Source organism: Urocampus carinirostris, chromosome 4, assembly GCF_059441175.1.
Source record: "Urocampus carinirostris isolate Australia breed hairy pipefish chromosome 4, RoL_Ucar_1.0, whole genome shotgun sequence".
NCBI classification, from domain to species: Eukaryota; Metazoa; Chordata; class Actinopteri; order Syngnathiformes; family Syngnathidae; genus Urocampus; species Urocampus carinirostris.
The window spans coordinates 41,234,659-41,256,556 of record NC_142352.1 but is presented as its reverse complement, the minus strand read 5'-3'; the positions used below and the strand labels follow the sequence as shown (position 1 = coordinate 41,256,556).

The following is a 21,898-nucleotide window of genomic DNA, read 5'->3' as shown; positions in this document are numbered from 1 at the left end:
GTTTAAGATTATCGAGTGACAGTTCACTAAAACGGGACAAATTCCCTGGACAGCCACCATGTCGTGCATCTATAGATTTCAGCCCTTTTAGTATGTGTTGTATTAATACTGTCTTTAGCAATTTCTTCCTGTATGCATTGAATCTTCTTTTTAAAGAAGACCATTAAGTCATGGGCTGAATGGGTGGACCTATCTGGGATAATCTGTTGGCTTGTAAGCGATGCTACAGTGTCGAAAAGGATTTTGGGATTGTTCTTTTGTGATGCTATCTCTGCTATCTACATAGAGAAGTACCACATTGAAGAGATTGGTGGAGGAGTGTATCTCGATCCCAGGGCAATTGTATTGATCCAATCCAAGTACTTGGTTAGTATGAATATTATAGATATATGAATTGATCCGCCCAACCCTATTATTTGAGGTAGGGTTTTCTCCTTAAAGTTACATTATGTCTGATGTCGATAATGGTCCATCATTTTCGGCCTACATTGTTTTAGAGCTCTCAACTGTTTACTCTGTGTTAAGCTCCAGAAAACATACCCCGATGTAGTTCAATAATGTCTGTTTTTCCATATTTGCATGCCATATAGTGTGGTTAAAGAATACATCCACAGTATATTCCATCCTGAACCAGCAAACCTTTTCATGAAGAAACTAAATAAACCCACGCAGAGCATGTACACTCCAAATGTGTTTGTGAAATGGAGAGGAACATACTGTATCTTTGTCCTCTGATTGGCTCTTGGCTGTCAAAACCCACATTCCATAGGAACCTCCCCACCAGTTTGGTCTCTCACTCACCTGGAGTAGTTCTTGTACACTGTGTCGGGCTGCCCACTTCAAGTTCACACTGCCCCAGGCGTTGCCCATCAGATCAGGCTCGATTATAAGATTATAGCTACAAAATGTTGCTATCAGTCACAACTCTCATCACTCTGCTTGGTTTCTGTTTGCTGCCTCTGACTTCTGGACAGGTAAGATTTCAGGAGTGAAACTTGTATTGTATTGTAGATTGGAATTTGTCTTGAAGGATTCATTACAGAATTTTGAAAAATAATTGAGAATTGAGTGTGTTTAATCACTTCCAAAATACAAATACATTAATTTGAACAATTTGTATTGAACTTTTATTTTAAAGCCCACTTGTTTAAAGTAAAACTTGAAAATATGTCAACGGTTGCGTTTGGTCTAGCTGTACTCATGAATTGACTGCTTGATTATTTTGTGTACAGTTTCTGTCCATATATGGCATCATAGTACATTTTTTTCTCATACAGTATCTTAAGAAAGGTGAAAAAAGGTAGACGGGCATGGACTCTTCGCCGCATACCTGCATGCCTCCTACACGCTGTGCTAATGTCAACCATACATGTGAAATGTGGTAGAAAGAGGCCTTTGACATATACACGATAAACACCAGGCGAGCTCTTAATGACTGAAGCCTCTCCAAGCCTCGCCAAGATCAGAAATGGTACCAACAAATATTGACTCTTCTTACGTAACTGTTGCTGGAAAACACATTTTTGTTGCCTAAAAAAATGCATGAGGGGATGGGGTGTTTGGAGAGCAAAAGGGTGAGAACCTAGAAGTATGTTATAAGAAGTTGTTCTAAAAAAGAAAAAAAAATGTACCTTTGTTTGTGTAAAAACAGTAATAGATTTGGAACATTAAGTAGGTAATCAATATATTTTGTTGACTTGGTTGACCTTAACCACCAATAGTATGACTCCTTCATTTGGTTGTCAACATCATTCAAGAGTTTGAAAAGGATATTGCTGAAAAGGCGTTTTCTCGAAACCTGTGTTTGCATTTTAAATGAAAAAACAGACAAAGAAACAAACAACCCTATTTATGGAAAATAAAGACAACAGAAACATTTTAACATCTGCAAAAATGTCTAATTACAATGCAAAAGTGACTATCCAGCAATAAAATGTTTGGAAGACAAAATCCTGGATGTGCCCAGTTAGTAGATTAGCTTTCGCATCTGTTTGCAGGCACGGTCAAGCACAAACCATCAGTGAGGCCCTTTATGTGCTGTAAATTCGGCTTTCTTTTTTATTACATCACTTGATTTACCTTGGATCAGATACATAGTTTTTGAGTACCGGTATATCGAAATCTCGAGTCTTGATCCATTTTTCCTCACCTGATCCACACATTAATTTTTATTAGCATCCCCCTTCCGATCTATCCATCCATCCATTATCTGCACCGCTTATGCTCAGTAGGATCGCGGGGGTGTTGGAGCCCATCCCAGCCATCCTCGGGCTGTGGGCAGGGGACACACTGAACTGGTTGCCAGCCAGTCGCAGGGCACAAAGAGACAGACAACTCACTCTCTCATTCACAACTAGGGACAATGCGGACCGGGCAATTAACCTGACATGCATGGTTTTTAATTGTGGGAGGAAACTGGAGCGCCCGGAGGAAACCCATGCAAGCACGGGAAGAACATGCAAACTCCACACAGGAGGTTGGTCCCGGGGACTCGCATGCTCAAAAATCTATGGGTCCCAACAGAGATCTATGGGTCTATTTTCCCTTACAAATACAAAAAAAACTTTTTTTTTCAAACATGTTTATTTATGTAGTTTAACATGTTATATTGTACATGCCTTTCTTTGTATCAAATATATTGTTAATGAACATTTTGTTGCGAGACACTGAGTTGCTCGACATGAATGAGGTTTATTATAAAAAAAAGTTCAAAAATGAAGTCGCTTGGACGTTCACTGTAGAAGGAAAAAATACATGCAAATATAATTAAGTAGAATAATACATTTTCTTATTCAAATATTAATTCATTTTCTGCATTAAATTATTGTTGGTAATATACTGATTAAAAGGGATCACCACAAACCTGTCGTTTTTCATTTTCTCTTTCTTTTATACTTCTTCTTAACTTCTTTATACAATATAATCATTCTTAATATAATGCATCAAAGCAAGTGAGCCGTTTGAGAGCCGGCTCTCTTTAATGAGTTGAGCCGAAAAAGCCGGTTCTCTAAAAAGAAACGGACTTTCACTACACAACTCGAACTGGAGATCGGCGTGCAGACGAAAACTCGAACCGCGAGACCAAAACAACAATGGCGGATCTGCCTCACGAAAAGTTTGGAGTGCGGTAAATCTTTGTTAAAAAATGATAATGACAATTTCGAGTCAAAAAAGTTGATTTGACACGATGCGTTCCCAGAAAAAATTATGCGTGTAGGACGCGGGCAAAGGAGAACACTGCACATCTAATTGGGATCATCCGATTTCTGACTTACAGTACATGACTGTAAAAGAACATGTCCCATCGCGCAACAACTTAGATTGAGCAAACATTCTTTTGTCTGAGTATATTCATTTAAATATTGACCAGCTTAAGTGCGAACTGTCTTTCAACTTTTTCATCAGAGCAGGTTTCAGCTTATTAAATCGTATTCAGCCAATCTACTTTAAAATACTTTAGATAACATTTATATTGTATAGCATATTTGTATACTGTATGCTGTAAATCCTGATACTTGCACAACTTCTCAGGAAATCACACATATTTACGAAATATAAGTATTATATAATGGTTTCCTTTGTCCTGATTTTACAAATTGTCATTTTTTAACTTCATCTTATTTCTTTACTGAAAGGACAATACCTCCAATCCCGTTGTATTTCTTTATACTGAGAACAAAGGACATTTCTATTCTATTCTATTCTATTCTATTCTATTCTATTCTATTCTATTCTATTCTATTCTATTCTATTCTATTCTATTCTAATTACCTGTATACTTTTATCCTCACCTCAGTTATAGCAAGATATTAAAACACGTTGAAGCAACTAATAAGCTTATACTTTTATGAAATTTCTTTACACTTAAACAGTTATCAAATTAATCACAACTGTTTTTTCTCAATGTACGGTAACACTTAATCGTTTGAATATTTCAGACTAAAATTTCTCAAAATCCTCAAAACTAATTATTTTATTGATTTTTATTGTCCTTCATGACCAGAGATAATTGTTTTTGTGCAAAAAGTATCTGCAGGATTGTCTAATCTGGGCTAATTATAAAGTTCATTAGATCATTGTCACCAAAAATGCCAAATGTGCAATGTTAAAGGTAGAGAACATAGTTTGAGGTGTACTTAAAACGTTTTAAATAAATATTTTCTCTAGTATGTATGTGTTGACAATGTCCAATTGAGTTCAAAGAGCCTTTACTTATATATTCTCGACCCCAACTGTCTGCTTTTAAGCTTACTTTTACCCTTGGTGTTATGGCCACGGAGCGCATTGGGCGGATGGGGAGGAGTTGAGTGATTTTAGGCATGTGCTCCTGGTTTTCTTTTATTCTAGAATGAAAATGGTGAGAGTAAGCAAAGGACTGTTTTAAATACAGTCCAAATGCCTACCCAAACCCCAAAAAGTTGAAAAAGAAAGACTTCATTCGAGCATGTCTAAAAATTTCAATTATTTGCACTCATAAAAAAAGAAGCTTGACAAAGGCTGCATTGATAATTTCAGCCAGAAGGTGGCGTCAGCAAGTAGAATATTTTGAAGTTACGGACACCATCTTTAATATTCAATCAAACAAGCTAATTTTGGATTTCTGGGATAGATAGGAAACATTTTGGGGCCGAAAGTTTCAGACACCAGCAATTTTACTGAAAAAGGCATAAGTATTTTTACATATTTTCAAAAGCATTATTATCCAATAATGACATAAATTTTCATGAATGACAACATGTTTTTTGTATCCGGTTCATCAAGCTGTCAAATAAAATGATTGACGGATGAAGATGTGTTGAGAAAATCCAGAGCACTATAACATGCTTTGAGGATGTTGGTTACTTTTTTGGTTATTTTTTTCAGACAGGTATCAGTTCGAGTACTTACATGATTTTATATGAAAACATTTTTGTATCCTAACAGAACTTTTACTGTAAGATTACTTAAAATAATTACGATTTTCTTTTGTAATTATTTTATATTTTTCTTACCCACTAATTTTATAATGGCCTCTAACATCATGGTCGATTACGGCGTTGGCCTCTACCGATACCTTGACATGACTAAAGGTCTCAATCTGATACCCATATCTGGTAATGGTATGCGTAACCCCCTTAAACTGCGGATCAAACTTGACATCTTGGGGATATTTTTGTGAAGCGAGTTACAATGTTCTGACTTTGGATTCATAGGACTGCTCGAGCAGACTGGAAATGCAAGGATCCCTGAAACAGATCCTGAAACTTCTGTCCACACATGAGGCCTCTTACTTGCAAAGTCTGCGCAACCTGAAGAAGAAAATAAACTTGCTGCAGAGCAGCGCAGGAAAGCACTCCACCAGAACCATAAACAGTAAGTTATAAATACGAGGACAGCTTCAAATAAACATAACCGTCATAAATATCATAGTATACCAAGCTTGATATTGATGTTTGCATTGGTTCTTTTGACGAGGTACCTGCCCAAAACTGGATGTGCCAAACAATGGCAGAAAATTGGGCAAATCGCACAGCGTGGGCCATGAAGTGCACTTTTTGTGTGACCCCGGCTATGAACTTGTGGGAACCGAGAGTAGAATATGCCAGGAAAGTCTCAGCTGGAGCGGTCAACAGCCCACATGCAGAGGTGAAGAAGAACATTGTTTTTATCTAGTGTGTCTTGCTTTGTCTGTCAGGCTAAGAGCCTGCCTTGTATGAGCCTATTTTAATGAAACCGCCCTTCAAAATATTCTGTTGTTCCAAAAACCTTGTCTGTCTTGGTCTGCTTTCACTCAGAAGTCAACGAGTGTGCGTCCATCCCTTGCCTTAATGGTGGAACTTGTTTGGATGAAGTGAACCAGTTTTCTTGCATCTGTCCAAAAGGCTGGGCGGGAGAAACTTGCCAAAGTCCTCTACCAACATGTATGTACTAAAGATAAAATGCATCAAATGGGGAGCTTCACATCGAATTATAATGATAAAAAGGAAACAAGGCTGTTACAGTAATCCCTTGTTGTATTGTGGTTTACATATCACGGTTTCGCTACTTCACTGATTTTCATCGTGCATTGGGTTGTGCATTATTATTGGCTATTGGCTGCTTTCTATCGCCAACAGAATTGGACTTTTCAACCCACTAAACTTGCTCTGGAGTCAAATGAGGGTCTTTGGCACTCCTAAGTGGCTCCCTGGCACTTTTTCAAAAATGTTTGATAATGGAAAAATATATGGTTTCTGTAGGACAGAATCCGAAGGTATATGCAGTTTTCCATAACGCCCACAAAATGTCAGAAAAGTACTCATATAGAGTAAAGTGGACCGAGTCCTTAATTCATATAATTGTGCCAAAAAACGGCAAGATTATTTTTTAAATTATAATTTGACATACAGAAGTTATTTGTAAAAGAAAAACATTTATAAAATACAGTAGTACTTAATTTTAGTTGATTAAAAAAACACATGAGCCTCTAAATTAGGTTTGTTCTTGTGTATTGATTAAATAATTAAATAAATTAACATTTCCACTTCGCAGATTTCTATTTGCGGGAGGTTTTCGGAACGCAACCCCTGCAAAGAACGAGAAATTATTGTATGATGGAAACTCTTTAAACTTTTTTTTTGTAATTTGAAAAACGATTATACATTACACTCTACAAACAATTGGATTTAAATCAATATGTTAAAAATAGTCAAGTCATGTTTATTTGTATAGCCTTTAATCACTCTCAAAAGGCTGCACAAACAACAGAGATTACAAACTACATACTATTATGACACCATCCCTGATCCGAAACTTACACGAGGGCAAAGAAAAACTCAAAAACCTCAACATGAGGAAAATGAAGAAACCTTGAGAAGGGACTGCACATGAGGTAATGCCCTTTCTAGAATGACCAGGCTTCAATGGATGTTGCATTAACAAACAATGAAATCAAAAATAAAATATAAAGGATGACCTGGTTGCAATTGTTGTAGCATTAAAAAGCAATAAATATATATTGTCAACATGAAATATAGGTCATTCATAAGCTATAGAAAAGAAGTGTGTTTTAAGACTAGATTTAAACAGTTTCACTGAGATTCCAGCTGAGATGGAATCTCAGGGCAGATCCACCCACAGAAATTTACAAATGTAGGTGCTGTACTCCAGACACATACTGTATACTGAGAAGAAACTAAATAGAATAAACTAATAAGATTTTTTGTTGAGTTTCTTTTACAAAATTTCAGAATTAGCACATTTTACTTTTTTCCCCTTTTTGTACAATATCATCCTTCTTTAATTTATAAATCACATTGATCCAAGTTTGGGTTGTGTTTTTTAAAATCAGTTTTCAAATTAAATTAACCAATTTTACAGAGTTCTTGTTTTTTAATGTTTTATTTTATTAAACAACCCAATTTGGGGGGTTATTTTAATCAAAACTACCTACATTTTAGCGGTTGTCTGACCAAAGTAATCCCAAAAAAGGGTCAACAAGGCCATACTTAGTTCACTCTAGATCCAAATTGAGTTGTTTTTGACTGAACTGTTTTTAGAGTGGGGCAGCATGGCAGCGCAGTGGTAAGCACATGTGCGGCACAGTTCTGAGGTCATGGGATCAAACCTTCCTGTGTGGAGTTTGCATATTCTCCCCGTGCTTGTGTGGGTTTCCTCCGGGCACTCCGGTCTCCTTCCACATTCCAGAAACATGCATGTCAGGTTAATTGGCCGGTCCAAATTGTCCAAAGGTGAGAATGAGTTAGTGAATTGTCTCTCTGTGTGCCCTGCAACTATAGCTGGCAACCAGTTCAGTGTGTCCCCTGCCAACTGCCCGAAGAGAGCTGGGATGGCTAAACAACCCCTGCAACCCGACTGAGGATAAGCGGTGCAGATAATGGATGTTTTTAGAGTGAACTTCAAAATATATCAAGACAAGTAACAAGTCCTCTTTTGGATGGAGCTAATTTTCATCATAGAACAGTGTTGCTCACTATTATCTGAGACTAGGCACATTTTAAAAAATAAAAAATAAATTTTGAGGCACTTCGTCAAAAATGTAATAATTAAATCCTTTCACAAATGTCATGGTTGCTTTTTGTTATTATTTTTTAAAAGTTGAAATGATGCTTACAACGACAGTATGAAGTGTTTTTCTGTTTTGTGAGCACCATAGATCAGGAGGCAATACAGGTTATTAATTTTGGTGTATACTTTTGCTGTCATTTTGGATTTCAGTCTATTTAAACAGTGTTTTTTTTCTACAAAAATAACAAGTGTCTTCAAAAAGTTGAAAATAGAATATTTTAAGGGTCTTTGTTAAATCAAAATCCCCACAACGCCGCTCTGCTTTAATCTTACTTTTATCAGAACTGTTCGGGACTCGCAAGACATTTAAAAGCAGGAAACATGGGAAGGGTGCAGAATGATTTAATGCTCTTGCGTTAGGATTTCTGTTAAGGTAGCATTAAAATGGTGAAAGCAAGAAAATGACTGTTTATAAACATTCCAAACGCCAACCCAACCCCCAAAAAAGATAAATAATAAAGAGCTTTTTCAAGCTTGTCTCAGAAATGCACGTATTTGCACTTGCACACAGGCAAGTTGACAGAAGCTTCAAAGGTGACTTAAGCCAAGAGATGGCGTCAGTGAGCAGAAAATCTCAAAACTCCTGACTGCACCTTTAGGTGAGCAAAAAATATATACCAATGGAATAACAGAAACTTTTTTCATTTTTTGTTTCGCTTTTACAAATAGAATGAGAAAATAATCATTAAAACGAACAAACTTATTTGGAACATCCATCCATCCATTATCTGAACCGCTTATCCTCAGTAGGGTCGCGGGGGTGCTGGTGCCCATCCCAGCTATCTCCGGGCAGTGGGCAGGGGACACCCTGAACTGGTAGTCAGCCAGTCGCAGGGCACACAGAGACAGACAACTCGCTCGCTCAGTCACACCTAGGGACAATTTGGACCGGCCAATTAACCTGACGTGCATGTTTTTGGAATGTGGGAGGAAATCGGAGTGCCCAAAGGAAACCCACGCAAGCATGGGGAGAACATGCAAACTCCTCAAAGGAAGACTGGTAGCTGGATTTGAACCCATGACCTTAGAACTGTGCTACACACGCGCTAACCACTGCGCCGCCGTGCTGCCCTATTTTGGAACATGTTTACTTTATTTGATTTATTTTTATATCTGTTGGAATCCAATCCCTAATGGCTCCCCCAAACAAAACAATATTTCCTTTACAAACTCATTAGCAGATAATTAGTATCCAAAAATAAAACCAAAAAAATGGAATCCACGATGAACGTGACAGTTAAACGGCTGATCACTGGAAGAAAGCAAAGACATGAAAATAGTACCATTCTTTTTTGCAAATATTAAATTGGGTGATTTTGTGACACCTTAGATAAGGTCTCACAGCACACTAGTGTGCCCCAACACACTGGTTAAAAAACACTGCCATATAAGGCACAAAAAAAAAAGCACATTTGCAATACCTGTATTTGCAGACAAAATCAATCAGTTATATAGAAAATAACAAAAAATAAGCTACCATCATACAATTGAGAACAAAGCAAGATCATTTCCAATAAATCGTAACTAACTAGTCCAACCAATCTAATGTAATCTAATTGTTCTTCTTTCCAACTGAAACATACTTGAATAGATTATAAATTTGGCGATGAAATAAAACCACTTTTATCCAGGAATGCCCTGCTCTACTGAATAACAAACAGTTTTCAGTGTTTTGGTTTTCCAATACATGCCAAAGGTACAAGCCACAAAGCCGGATTTATTTAATTTAACCCTACAGTCCTGGACAGTTTCTGGGTGAGTGGCTATCTGTGCCGTGATGCGTTGCCGAAAGATACAAAAAAAAAAAGGGCTCATTCCGAAAATTCAGCTTGTTAAGTTAAAAAACTAAATAAATAAATATGTATATATATATATATATATATATATATATATATATATATATATATATATATATATATATATATATATATATATATATATATATATATATATATATATGTGTGTGTGTATATGTATTTTTTGCTTTGTTTTTGAATTGCTATAAACTTTAGGACCTAATCAGTTAGCGGGTGACGTACACAGTAGGCTTCCTTTTTTATCTGCTCCCTGTGGCTAGTCGGCTTACTGGCGCTACAATGTGCCAAGCAGAAACAATACTATTTTAATTGAGGAAAAAAAAGTGTATTTGTTTTTCCCTATGTATTTAAGCTTCTTGTGTTCTGATGGTATCTAAAGCAGTGTTTTTTTAGCCTATTTGGAGCTGGGGCACACCGTCCGTCGAAAATGTTTAATGATTAGTTCCCGTCACCAGTTTCCTGAAAGCTTAAAGCCTCAATTGACAGTCAAAGGTTTTCTTAACATTTGCTGTCACCATCACACGGATGGTTTATTGAGATTTTTTTCAAACGTAATTCTGGATTTAATTATAGCATTAAATTGTTTCTAGAAAAATAATAAAAGCAACCCTTATCTTCTAGTGAGTCATTACTACGTTCTGATCTTTTTCTGTTTTTCTTTTAAAAGTAAAGTCAGAAAAATAATATGCAAGCTTTTTACTTTATTTGTTTTTTTTTTAATATTTTTGCTGTGAAAAGTGGTCCTTCCCTTCTTCTATATGCAGTGTATATATATATATATATATATATATATATATATATATATATATAAAATCAGTTAGCGGGTGGCTATATATATATATATATATATATATATATATATATATATATATATATATATATATATATATCCATCGGGCAGTGGGCAGGGGACACCCTGAACTGGTTGCCAGCCAGTCGCAGGGCACACAGAGACATACAACCATTCCCACCTAGGGACAATTTGGACCGCCCAATTAACCTAAGATGCATGTTTTTTTGGAATGTAGGAGGAAAACGGAGTGCCCGGAGGAAACCCACGCAGGCACGGGGAGAACATGCAAACTCCACACAGGACATTTGATCTCATGACCTTAGAACTGTACCGCACACGCGCTATCCACTGTACCGCCATGCTGCATATATATATATATATATATATATATATATATATATATATATATATTTCATTAATGTTTTGGGGGACAACTCCATTAGAATAATAACTTTTAAAATTGCTATATAAGCTACGACGTTAGTATTCATGAGTAGTTCCGCAAACAAAGGACGCACGTGTCCTCTTCTGCAAAAACATTTGTCTCGTTCACACAGGACATGCATAGAAGTCACAGGATATTGCATACAAGTAGAATTTAGTTTGAAATGTGAACGATCTTACAAAAACTTCGGATCCTCAGAAATGTTGTAAGTCTATGACTTTGGCAACGCTCAAACCTGTGACCTTCCGGTCTTAGCACTGGTGCCCAACCCTTAGGTCATCGAGCTGTTTGCCGCTTTTTATCACACACAGGGCACACCGGACAATAAGGTGCGCTTTACAGACTTGTATTTGCGCCTTATGGTCGTGAAAACAAAGTAAATAGGATGAAAAGATGATTTTTTAAAAAAGGAAATCAAAACAAAAATGTGAACAATGCAGCCTCGTAAGAACTCCACTCCCTTGAAATGGTTCAGTCCATTTCATTCCTAGCACTGCTCGTCATTGTTTTTAACAGTCCTAAATAAATACAATCCCAGTAAAAGGTTTGTAGTGCTTAGCGATCAACGACACGGCCTCATAGCTAGCCTTTGCAAAAAAACGTTGCTGTGCCGTTAAAACAGCTTCCATTTGCTTCACATTTTCGCAGTGTTCGTTTCCACTTAGCTTTTTGTATTTGGCAGTGGCTTTTGGTATTATATTCTTTGAAAACAGCCACAGTCTCTGTCAAATTAGGCAGACGCAGTTGTTTCAGATTTCGGTGTAAAAAGACTCCAATTTCCACTTGTCCAGGAAGCGGCGGCTTACAGTCAACTTTCCCTTTTTTAATCTACAGTCGCCTTTTAGGGAATGAGTTGGGCTAAAATTCTCACAGAAAGCCAAGGGCAAGGTGGCCAAAGGGCTGCTGCCATCATCTGGTGAAATATTTTTTTTTTTTCGTTTTTGTACAAATTTATTTTATACTAAGGTCAACATTACTGGCAGACCACATATCAATTTATTGGACACCTGTATGAGAGTAAAAACTTTGGACATCCCTGGTTTAAAACATTAGTGGGTTCTCAATGTCCTCTTAATGTGATCTAAAACATAGCATATCTTGTCTGCCATGTGATAGAGAAAGTTTTATTTTTGCTTAACAAAAACTATACAGCGTGGTTAAAATTTGAGGACTTTTTTATAGGATTCCAATCAACAATCCAATTCTTTTTCAAGGTTATATTGCTCGTTTATGTTATACAAAATGTAGTTGTTTTATTTACATTGTTAATTCTGTCTTTTATTAGCATATTTGGTATTGGAGTAATCCAAAAGAAATTAAGTTACATTACTTGAATAATATAGTATTTGGATTACCTTACTGATTACATTTGTCTACAGGTAACTAGGAACTATTTAGGATTACATTGACAAAATAACATCCCAATGCTGATTACCATTTTTATCCCTTTGACCAAATGTCCAACTTCCTCCATAGTCTTCACCACCATAACCAACACGTCCGCTGCCACGGCCGCGGCCGCCGCCGCTACGCTGACATCGGACACGGGGGCCTCTTTTGTGCGGCCGTCACGCTGCAGCACCGTGCAGGGGACCACACACTGTACCTGCGAGCCAGGTTATACCATCTTTGGCAGAGATAGTGCCACTTGCACCGGTATGACTAATTAGCGGTGTCCTAACGGAAGCCTGGAGCGACGCTGCTTCACAATGAGCGTATTGTGTTGTGCATTCCAGACATAGATGAATGTGAGCTGTTTCATAACGGGCAGGCCGGGAGGTTGTGTTTGCACTCCTGCGTTAACACTGCCGGAGGTTACCGCTGCACCTGTCCTGCCGGATATAATGTGACCCGCGATGGACGCAGCTGTAAAGGTACACTTTCAATGTGGCCCTGGTCAAAACCATCCAGTATATGGAACATATGAAGCATTTGCCAATGTTTATTTAACATCTTCCAGGGCTTCCTTTTCTGGATTCTTGATGTTTCGGGTATCTCTTTGAAGCTAAGTTACATAAATGTATTTGTTTAGTTTAAACTTTAGTAAAAACTCAAAATCAATGGATTTTCAACTTGCAAGCAGGACCAGGGAAGAAGCTCTCACAAAAAAAAAATCCATCCTTTCCTAAAACTCTCCTCGGTGCCCAGTCTTTTGTTACAAGGTTACAAAAAACAGCCCTAAAGGGTGTGGATATCAGAGAACGGAAACGTGATTCGTGGATAGTGACAATGATGCAATAGCCGAAACAACAAACAACATTGAGTCAATATAAAGAACTGGAATCTCAAAAAATCTCCTTTGCACTTGTTCAATCGTAAAAACGGAACAAACTTGTGAGTCCCCTCACTTTAATTTAAAATAATACAAAATTAAGGTTGCATGTAATACACGATTGCGTGTTGTACACCACTAAATATGGTATATCTTAAAGTATTATTATATTGTTTTACTAATACAAGTTTGAGACTCTGGTGGGACCAATTTAACTAGAGCAGCATCATGCACAAAACACCTCCCTGTTTAACAGTCCCTAATCTTATACCCTGCTGCCCACCCACGCACAGGGGGTTCAGCCTCACCAATATGCCAACGTGTGATCCAATGGTCTGTACCAGCAAACTGGCCTGGCTTTGCTGGGCTGATTAAAGATTAGATTCGGCTGCTGGGAGTAATTGGTAGTGGAGGGAGGTGCAGTGCCCAATTTGGCTGGGAGACGGCGTTCGAGACCCTGCAAAAACAGACCACACAAAAGCAGATGTTTATTGATTTTGTTGGTATTTACTGGGGGTGCTTTGACCCGAAACCTAACAAAAGACACTTGTGGAGACCTGAAGTACAACTTTATAAATTTTCACGAAAATAGGTTCAATCGTTCCGAAGCCTGTAAGTCACATACAAACACTCAACCACAGACGCACACACACACACACTCCCGCACATGCACACGGACGCCACCTACACACGCAGACACACACTCAAAACAGCAATTGTAAAGTAGGTTAGGTTGTAAATATTGTGCATTTTCAACATCAACTGTTGTATTGTTTTACATTTACTTTAAGACTTCTCATCTCTCATCTCATCAGCTGCACCGCTTATCCTCACTAGGGTCATGGGGGGGCTGGAGCCCATCCCAGCCATCTCCGGGCAGTGGGCAGAGGACACCCTAAACTGGTTGCCAGCCAATCGCAGGGTTACATTAAGACTTATTTTCGTAAAACGATACACTCAACAATTTATGAATCAATTGCCATCCACATTCTTTTACAGGTTAATTACAAAATAAGAACACGTATGCAAAATAAATCAATTGATTTTTTGCAGTTTATACAGAGACAAATACATTTCATTGTATTTATTTAAATTTTTGTATTTATTTCTGTGTAGGTGAATGTATCAGCTATTGAGCTGAGATTTTGTCATATTTCCATGGATCCTTGCTTGCTATGGCTATAAATACATGTGTAGTTGTCACAGACCAGGAACGGAGACAGGACCCAATTGAGTTTTTATTAAGAAGGAGAACAGGACTTGCATCCACGATCAGATGATCGTCGGTCATGGGTGGCAGATAGCAGGAACGCGGTAGCGGCACTTCCGTGTCGAGCGAAGGTAGTCGTTGACAGCAGGAACCAACAGGTCGATGGCCGGGGCGGAGGAGCAAAAACATAAACGGGTCCAGAAAAGAGGTCTGCAACAGGTATCAGGCAGGAAACGGGGCAGGAAAGAGTCACCGGTCACAAAAGTTTGCCTAGCGTGTAGCATAGGTTCACAAAACGGTCCGACGAGAGTCGTCAGGAAGGCGGGGGTTTAAAAAAGAGGAAGCAGCCAATCAGCGTCCACAGCTGTTTGCGCCAACGAAGCAGACTCAGGTGCACCGCATCAGTAATCATGACAGTAATATATCCTGCTGACATTCTTTTTAGTTCATTTTTCTCTTCAAGACTTTATTACGTCTTTATCCTGGAGTGCCACGTCTAATCTCAGTGTAAACACTGCTCACAACTATACTTTGCTATCAATGGCATTTAAGTGACAGTACAAAAACTTTCATCAGGTAAAAAAAATAACATTGATTTGCATACTAGTCAAAAATACATGGACTATCATACCAATGTTGTCATGATTACTGATTCGAGGCACCTGCGGCTGCCCCGTTGGCGCCAAAAGCCCTGGTCGCTGATTGGCTCCTTGCCACTTTTTAAACCCCCCCGGCTCCCTGTTATCGGCGTCAGACCGTCCTGCGAACCTACGCTTTTGCTAGGCAAGTACTGTACCCTCCTCCAATCTCCTGCTCTGTGTTCTCCTGCCTGATTACCTGTTGCCGACCTGTTTCTGGACCCGTTTCTGCCCTGCTCTTCTGTCCTGACCACGACCTGTTTTGCCCTGTTTCCAGCCTGATACTTGTTGCCGACTTTTTTTCTGGACTCGATTACCGCCCTTGCTCCCCTGTCCCGGTTACCGACCAGCTTTCCTGCCACCCACAACTATTCTCGCTCGCACGGGTGGCTGATGGCAAGAACGCGGAAGTGCCACGTGTTCGACGATCATCGGATCGTGGAAGAAAGCACTGCTCTCTTTTTTTCAATAAAACTAAGTTAAACGAACGCTATTGGGTCCTGTCCCCATCTCTGGCTTGTGACAAATGTTAATTTTTTATCTAAATAAAAAAATCATAGGTAGAGAAATGTAGTGGAATCCCTACTTAGCTCGCCACCATGTTTGTCTGCCGTCTTATCTCTTGCTCTCCCACTGGTTTTCATTTGCATTACACAACAGTGCCATTTAGTAGTCAAGTATTACACACTGGGGCTTTGATGATTGTTCTAATTCTAATAATTAGGAACTGAAAGCACATCTGACTGGTATTTAGAAGACACTCAAAATAAGGAGACAAGATATTTTAATTATTTTTGAACTTGCAAGGACAAAAGAGAAAGCCCAAACCTCAGATAATAAATTCAAACCTGTACTAAAAGTCCTCCCCTGAGCTCTTCCTTATTATTAAATCCCCTTGGTTACAAACGCAGTTCCGCTCAAAGGGTGTGGTCACCAAAGAACAGATTGGCCGATAGTAACAACGATGTAAACAGTTCAAAATAGTCAAAACTTGGGGTTAATGAATCAAAAATATAAATATATCAATGCTAACAGCATTAATATAGATGAGTAATGACAAGTTGAGAGCGCTGCTTGCGCCAGTTAACTTTTGTTAGTAGCAAGAATAAGCATACTGGCAGAAAATTAAGATAAGAGATTACAACCAGTACGTAATATTTTGTGCCAACTGAGTTTTTTTCTTCAATTCTTTTTTTAAAAAGAATTTAATTAGTTTCTTTTTAACATGATAACAACCTTTAATGTATAGCATTCTTTGTTCCGTAGCTTTCCATTGGGCCAAATTGACTTTGTTGGGGGTTTTCTTTCTTGCGGATCAATAAAATATCGACTGGGTGTTACAAATGTAAGCAGTAAAAAGAGTTCGTCTGCCTGATTTTGTAGACTGGGCAAGATAAAAGTCAATTAGCCAGTTCTTCCGTGGTCATGTTAACTATGTCTGCGTTTCCATTGTAGTGACAGCCGAGGCAAGTTCTATGATGCCATCCCTTTTTGGAAGTGCCACAGAAAAATCACTTGACTATAATGTTGTAATAATACAGTACTTTATCTCTATCGACTCTTAAAATTAATGATTTGTCATAGGCTTTCAGATTTTTGAACTGATGTTGCGGTATTTTTGATATCAAGTTTTGCTGGACAAAACAACAACATTTGCTACCAACACTTTTTATCCATCTATCTACCTACCTACCTACCTACCTACCTACCTACCTACCTACCTACCTACCTACCTATCTATCTATCTATCTATCTATCTATCTATCTATCTATCTATCTATCTATCTATCTATCTATCTATCTATCTATCTATCTATCTATCTATCTATCTATCTATCTATCTATCTATCTGTCTGTCTGTCTGTCTGTCTGTCTGTCTGTCTGTCTGTCTGTCTGTCTGTCTGTCTGTCTGTCTGTCTGTCTGTCTGTCTGTCTGTCTGTCTGTCTGTCTGTCTGTCTGTCTGTCTGTCTGTCTGTCCGTCCGTCCGTCCGTCCGTCCGTCCGTCCGTCCGTCCGTCCGTCCGTCCGTCCGTCCGTCCGTCCGTCCGTCCGTCCGTCCGTCCGTCTGTCCGTCTGTCCGTCTGTCCGTCTGTCCGTCTGTCTGTCTGTCTGTCTGTCTGTCTGTCTGTCTGTCTGTCTGTCTGTCTATCTACCTATCTCCATCCACCTTGGTCATATCTCTCAAGAGGGGTGACCGACAGCACGACAAACACATGCAATAACAAAGAAAATCGAAAAGGGGAAACAATAGCAAAAAACATACACAAAATTTTTGGGACCATGGCCAACCCTAAAGCCCAAACACTCAAACAAGTTTGGCACCTCGGCACCTAAATTGGTCATGCTTTCGTCCCTCCAGATGAAAAGGGACAAAAGATAGCGACCATGTCACTCGGGTCAGGGTGACACAACACACTCTTTTGTTCAAAAGCAGGGCCCGACAGCTTTCACTGGTTTACCCCTGCCGCATCATACAGGTGCTCTGCCCATCCCTTAGAACGCGTCCGAACATCCCACTATCCTTTGAGGGGATAAGTTTGAAGTGGTATATTTGTTCATGTGGGACACAGGGCCTTGGCATTTTTCTTGTGACATAAATTTTATTAAATAATTTAATGTCTCACAGTGAAATAAAATGTGCTGTAAATTCAATTTTATCTGGAGAGTGGTTTGGTTGTTTTGCTGAAATTTGTCTTAAATATTGGTTAGTACCTGGATTAACAAATACAAATCAATAAAAAGCAGATGGGTGACTTTGCAAAGTTTCAAAAAGCTTTAGGTGTTTTCTATAATAGATATAAAATATAACAGCAAAGTTCCCAAACTCAGATAAACATTTTTTTTTAAAGCAGAAAATAATTTTGAATCATTAAATCAATCATTTAAATCATTTGCAATAAATCATTTTTATGAATAATTGATTGACCAGCTAAATTAAAGAGCTGAGTTTATTCTTTTTAACTTGTTTTGCCCTTTTTGGAGCACTACACACGTTTTTAGATCATTATATCAGGAAAATAGATGAGAAACCTTTTTAGTTATTCTGAAGGGAGGCTACACACAATTTTAAGTGATTTTTTTTTTTACCGTTTTTGATAGTTCTATGTACTTTATTCAAGACACAGACACTTTCGGATTTTTGGAGTTTTTTTTTACTTGTCATCCACAGAAGAAACTTGAATAGAACACAAAACAAAACGAGAACAATAAAATAAAACAAAGAAAGATAGAAGTTCATATCTTAACTGGCTCCATTTTAAAAGAAAAATAATGTTTGCTTAATTATTACGTCATTGTAATGGTTGCTCCCACCGTTCTGGCAGGCCTCCAGGGGGAAATTGTCAAGGCAACCTTTTCTTCACACGTGTGACATAACGCCCCACCACCCTGCATTCATCCAGTTGCTGCCAGTTAATTAAATTAAAACACAGCTTTGAATTCACATGTTTTCACATTGTCATCATTCTGAAGTGCAAAATGAAATTCTGACTCAACGTTAAATTCTCTACACTGGCGACACTACTTTAATTCATTCCATGCCAAAAAAATTGATTATTGACATAGTCACGAACGGCAGTGAATGACATAATAAATTCCTCACAGCTCAGCCATTCAATTTCTTCGCACACCTGAATGGATTTCTCAAGCGAGACCTATATCGAATGACTGATTACTTCTTGCAGACATTGACGAGTGTGCCACAAGACAAAACAACTGCAGCAGGGAGCAGATGTGCGTCAACACATACGGAGGCTTTCAGTGTGTGCGCGTGGATTGCCCCAAAAACCCGCACGCCACTTACATCAAAACATCACCGACGTAAGCCCGGCCTCGCAATCACTGTCAAACATGCCTTGAAAACAACAAGAATAAATCAGCCCCTATTTCTTCCAAACAATTTAATCTTCTTATTCCTCTTATCTTCCTTTTAAGGCGCTGCGAGCGTAATCCTTGCCCCGTGGATAACAAGCAGTGTTCTCTGGCTCCGAATTCCTTCTCCTACCATTACCTGGCCGTCGTCTCCAACCTGTCGGCTCCTCGCGTCATGTTTCGGGTTTCGGCGCTGCGCCCGATAGGTGACACGCTTCGCTTCTCGCTTCTGGGCGGGAGGCAAGCCCGCCGCCACTTTACGGTTGAGCGTTCGGATCGCCTGACGGGGCAGCTGATGCTGAGTAGCCCGGTGCAGGGCCCTGCCACCCTGGAAGCCGAGGTGGAGATGAGCGAGCTGGAGAAAAGGGTCCAGCTCGGAAGGTATATCACCAAGGTCACAATGTTTGTTTCCCCATATGAGTTCTGAAAGGAAAAATTGGTAGGGGGGAGTAGCCAAAGGTTAAAAATTTCAGCCTTTTATGTACCATTTTTTACGCACTATAGACCCTTTCATAGCCTACGTCGGTGATGGTAAACTGAAGTTCCACAGGATTGCAGCGGTCACTCCTGACCAAAGAAAAAGGAAGAGAGTCGTGGTTAAATGCATCAAAGATTGGATCGAGGCCCTAATCAAAATTGTTTGGGTTTGCAGCGCACACTTCATATCAGTTAAGAGAAATGAAACGTTTAGGGTTGTTGCTATTGAGTCCATATTACTTATTATAATGGCAAAGTGTCTTATTAGTTTCTTAGCTTCAGCTAACTGTTAGTGTGTAACCTAAATGCAACACAATAAATGCATGAATAAATAAATGTATAAAATGATTAACTTGGTGCCCAACGTTTGTTTGCAATGCATGCTTGTTTTCATTTTCAAGCAACCGCAGGCAGTTTTTCCAAAGCTAACGTTGGTATTTGGGCTACAGGCTAACAGTTATCTGAAGCTAAAAAAAAATAACAAGATATTTTGCAATTTATGCCCAAATTGCAGTTTATTAGGTACGCCTTATATTCCAAAAATACTTTACTGTAGCTAAATTACAGCTTTTTTGTACTTCTGTGCTTATATGAGGACAAAAATAATTTGAAAGTGCCAACATAAAATCGAGTCAAAGCTAACTCAAATTGCCTAAGAAATGTACTAATTTACCACTTCGATTGAACTGTCTGGGGTGGTTTTGTACCCAACTAGCCAAGGATTTTGGTTGCCTATGAATACATACCAAAAAAAGGGCGTTAGAAAGAAAATAAATAATACTTAGGTTTGTTTTAAACATAATGACCAAGATATTTGGGAGTTGAATAAGAGCAGTTTTAGGTTGTTCTAAACAACAGCATGCTTGTTTCAGGGTTCAAAAATAAATTACCCTTTTTTATTTCTTTTTTTAAAACTAAAATAAGACTTTGGAGAGTTTTACAAAATGACTCATTTTTATGGTATTTATTTTTTTTGCTTGATTTTTGCAAAACATTTTTTTTCTTTGTAGTTAAAAACTTTGGGATTCAAAACGTATTTTGAACAAATATCCTAATTTTGAGCGGTGGCAATTGGAGGTTAAATCCCTGTAAAAAATATTTTTTATTGTTATTTCTTCTAAAAATGACCAATGTTGGCAGTGGGTACAATTTTATGTTTTCTTTCATTTAAAACAACTACATTGTTGGGATTGTTTGTGAGGGTTGTTGACCCAAAATGTGTTATTTTTTTATTTTTATCCAAATGTTGTGGGAGTGCATTTTTAATCCATCAAACCAATAATTGGTTAATCAATGTTCTTCAGTAAAATGAACTAATGACCTAATCAATTCCCATCTTAATGAGGGAATTATTTAGTACTACAAACTGTGTTCCAGTAAATTGTTTTTGCATGCATACCCTGGAGTGCTATGTCTAATCTTGTTGCATAAAATGTTTCACAATGTTGATGTCAAAGACAATAAAGACAATTGAGTTCTATTCTATTTTATTGTATTCTAATTTTCCCATTATCAATTATCCAGAAAGGTCCACAAATTTACGTTTCAATAATTATAAACACATATTCTTTATAAAATTCGTTGACTGAATTGTGACACACTGTTAAAAAAATGACCCAAAAAACTCTTTCCCTTAAAAAAATAAATGTATTTGCCTTAAGTTACATCAGATGATTTGGTCTTTTTAAGTTTTATTCCCTTTTTATTACTCTAGAAAAGGGGAAATAATATACAAATTGATATCAAAAAAATAAAATCAGTCAAATTACACTGAAAACCAGCAATTCTTATTTACAATTGTTCTAAGTTTTTTATAAATGATTATCAAAGTAAGTCATAAAATAAGAAAAATAATTTTAGACTGGCTGAATTATCTGGCAACAGAACAAGTACCGATACATTTTACTCGGAAGGATAATAATGATGCTTTTTAGGACATTTTTATAACTTGACTTTTTCTCAGGACCGGCAAAACAATCAAACAATCCTTTAGATGGCAGGGAAAGCGGTAGCCTGTGACCACACCATAATAGCTTTGTGTTAGATTTTCCACCCATAGTACAGCAAAATCAATGTGTGAGTACATTGAGTTGGGATCAATATTTAGTTTTTTGTCTACTTTTGTGCCAGTTTTCGGGGTGCTCCTTTCTTTTCTTTCTAATGTGATGTGCCTTTTCTCAATAAATAAATTTATTACTCTAGAAGCTGTTCACTGACTTTAGAACTTGTTTTTCACATCTATAATTGTGTTGTGCTATTGCAAGTCAAAAATGTTTTTGATTTTAAGGTATGTATTAAAATGTGAACATGTTCAATGTCCCTAGTAAAAA

General features: G+C 38.0%; 1 protein-coding gene across 1 annotated transcript; it reads left to right on the top strand.

Annotated features, from left to right (window-relative positions):
- The first annotated feature begins 829 nt into the window (after positions 1-829).
- On the top strand, positions 830-21,696 carry LOC148367594 (fibulin-7-like). Its single transcript, XM_088333280.1, has 8 exons — positions 830-974; positions 5,193-5,352; positions 5,455-5,625; positions 5,775-5,900; positions 12,578-12,757; positions 12,838-12,975; positions 18,905-19,040; positions 19,155-21,696. The coding sequence occupies exons 1-8, from the start codon at positions 906-908 to the stop codon at positions 19,516-19,518; spliced, it is 1,344 nt and encodes a 447-aa protein (XP_088189406.1). The 5' UTR covers positions 830-905; the 3' UTR covers positions 19,519-21,696.
- Positions 21,697-21,898: the final 202 nt, after the last annotated feature.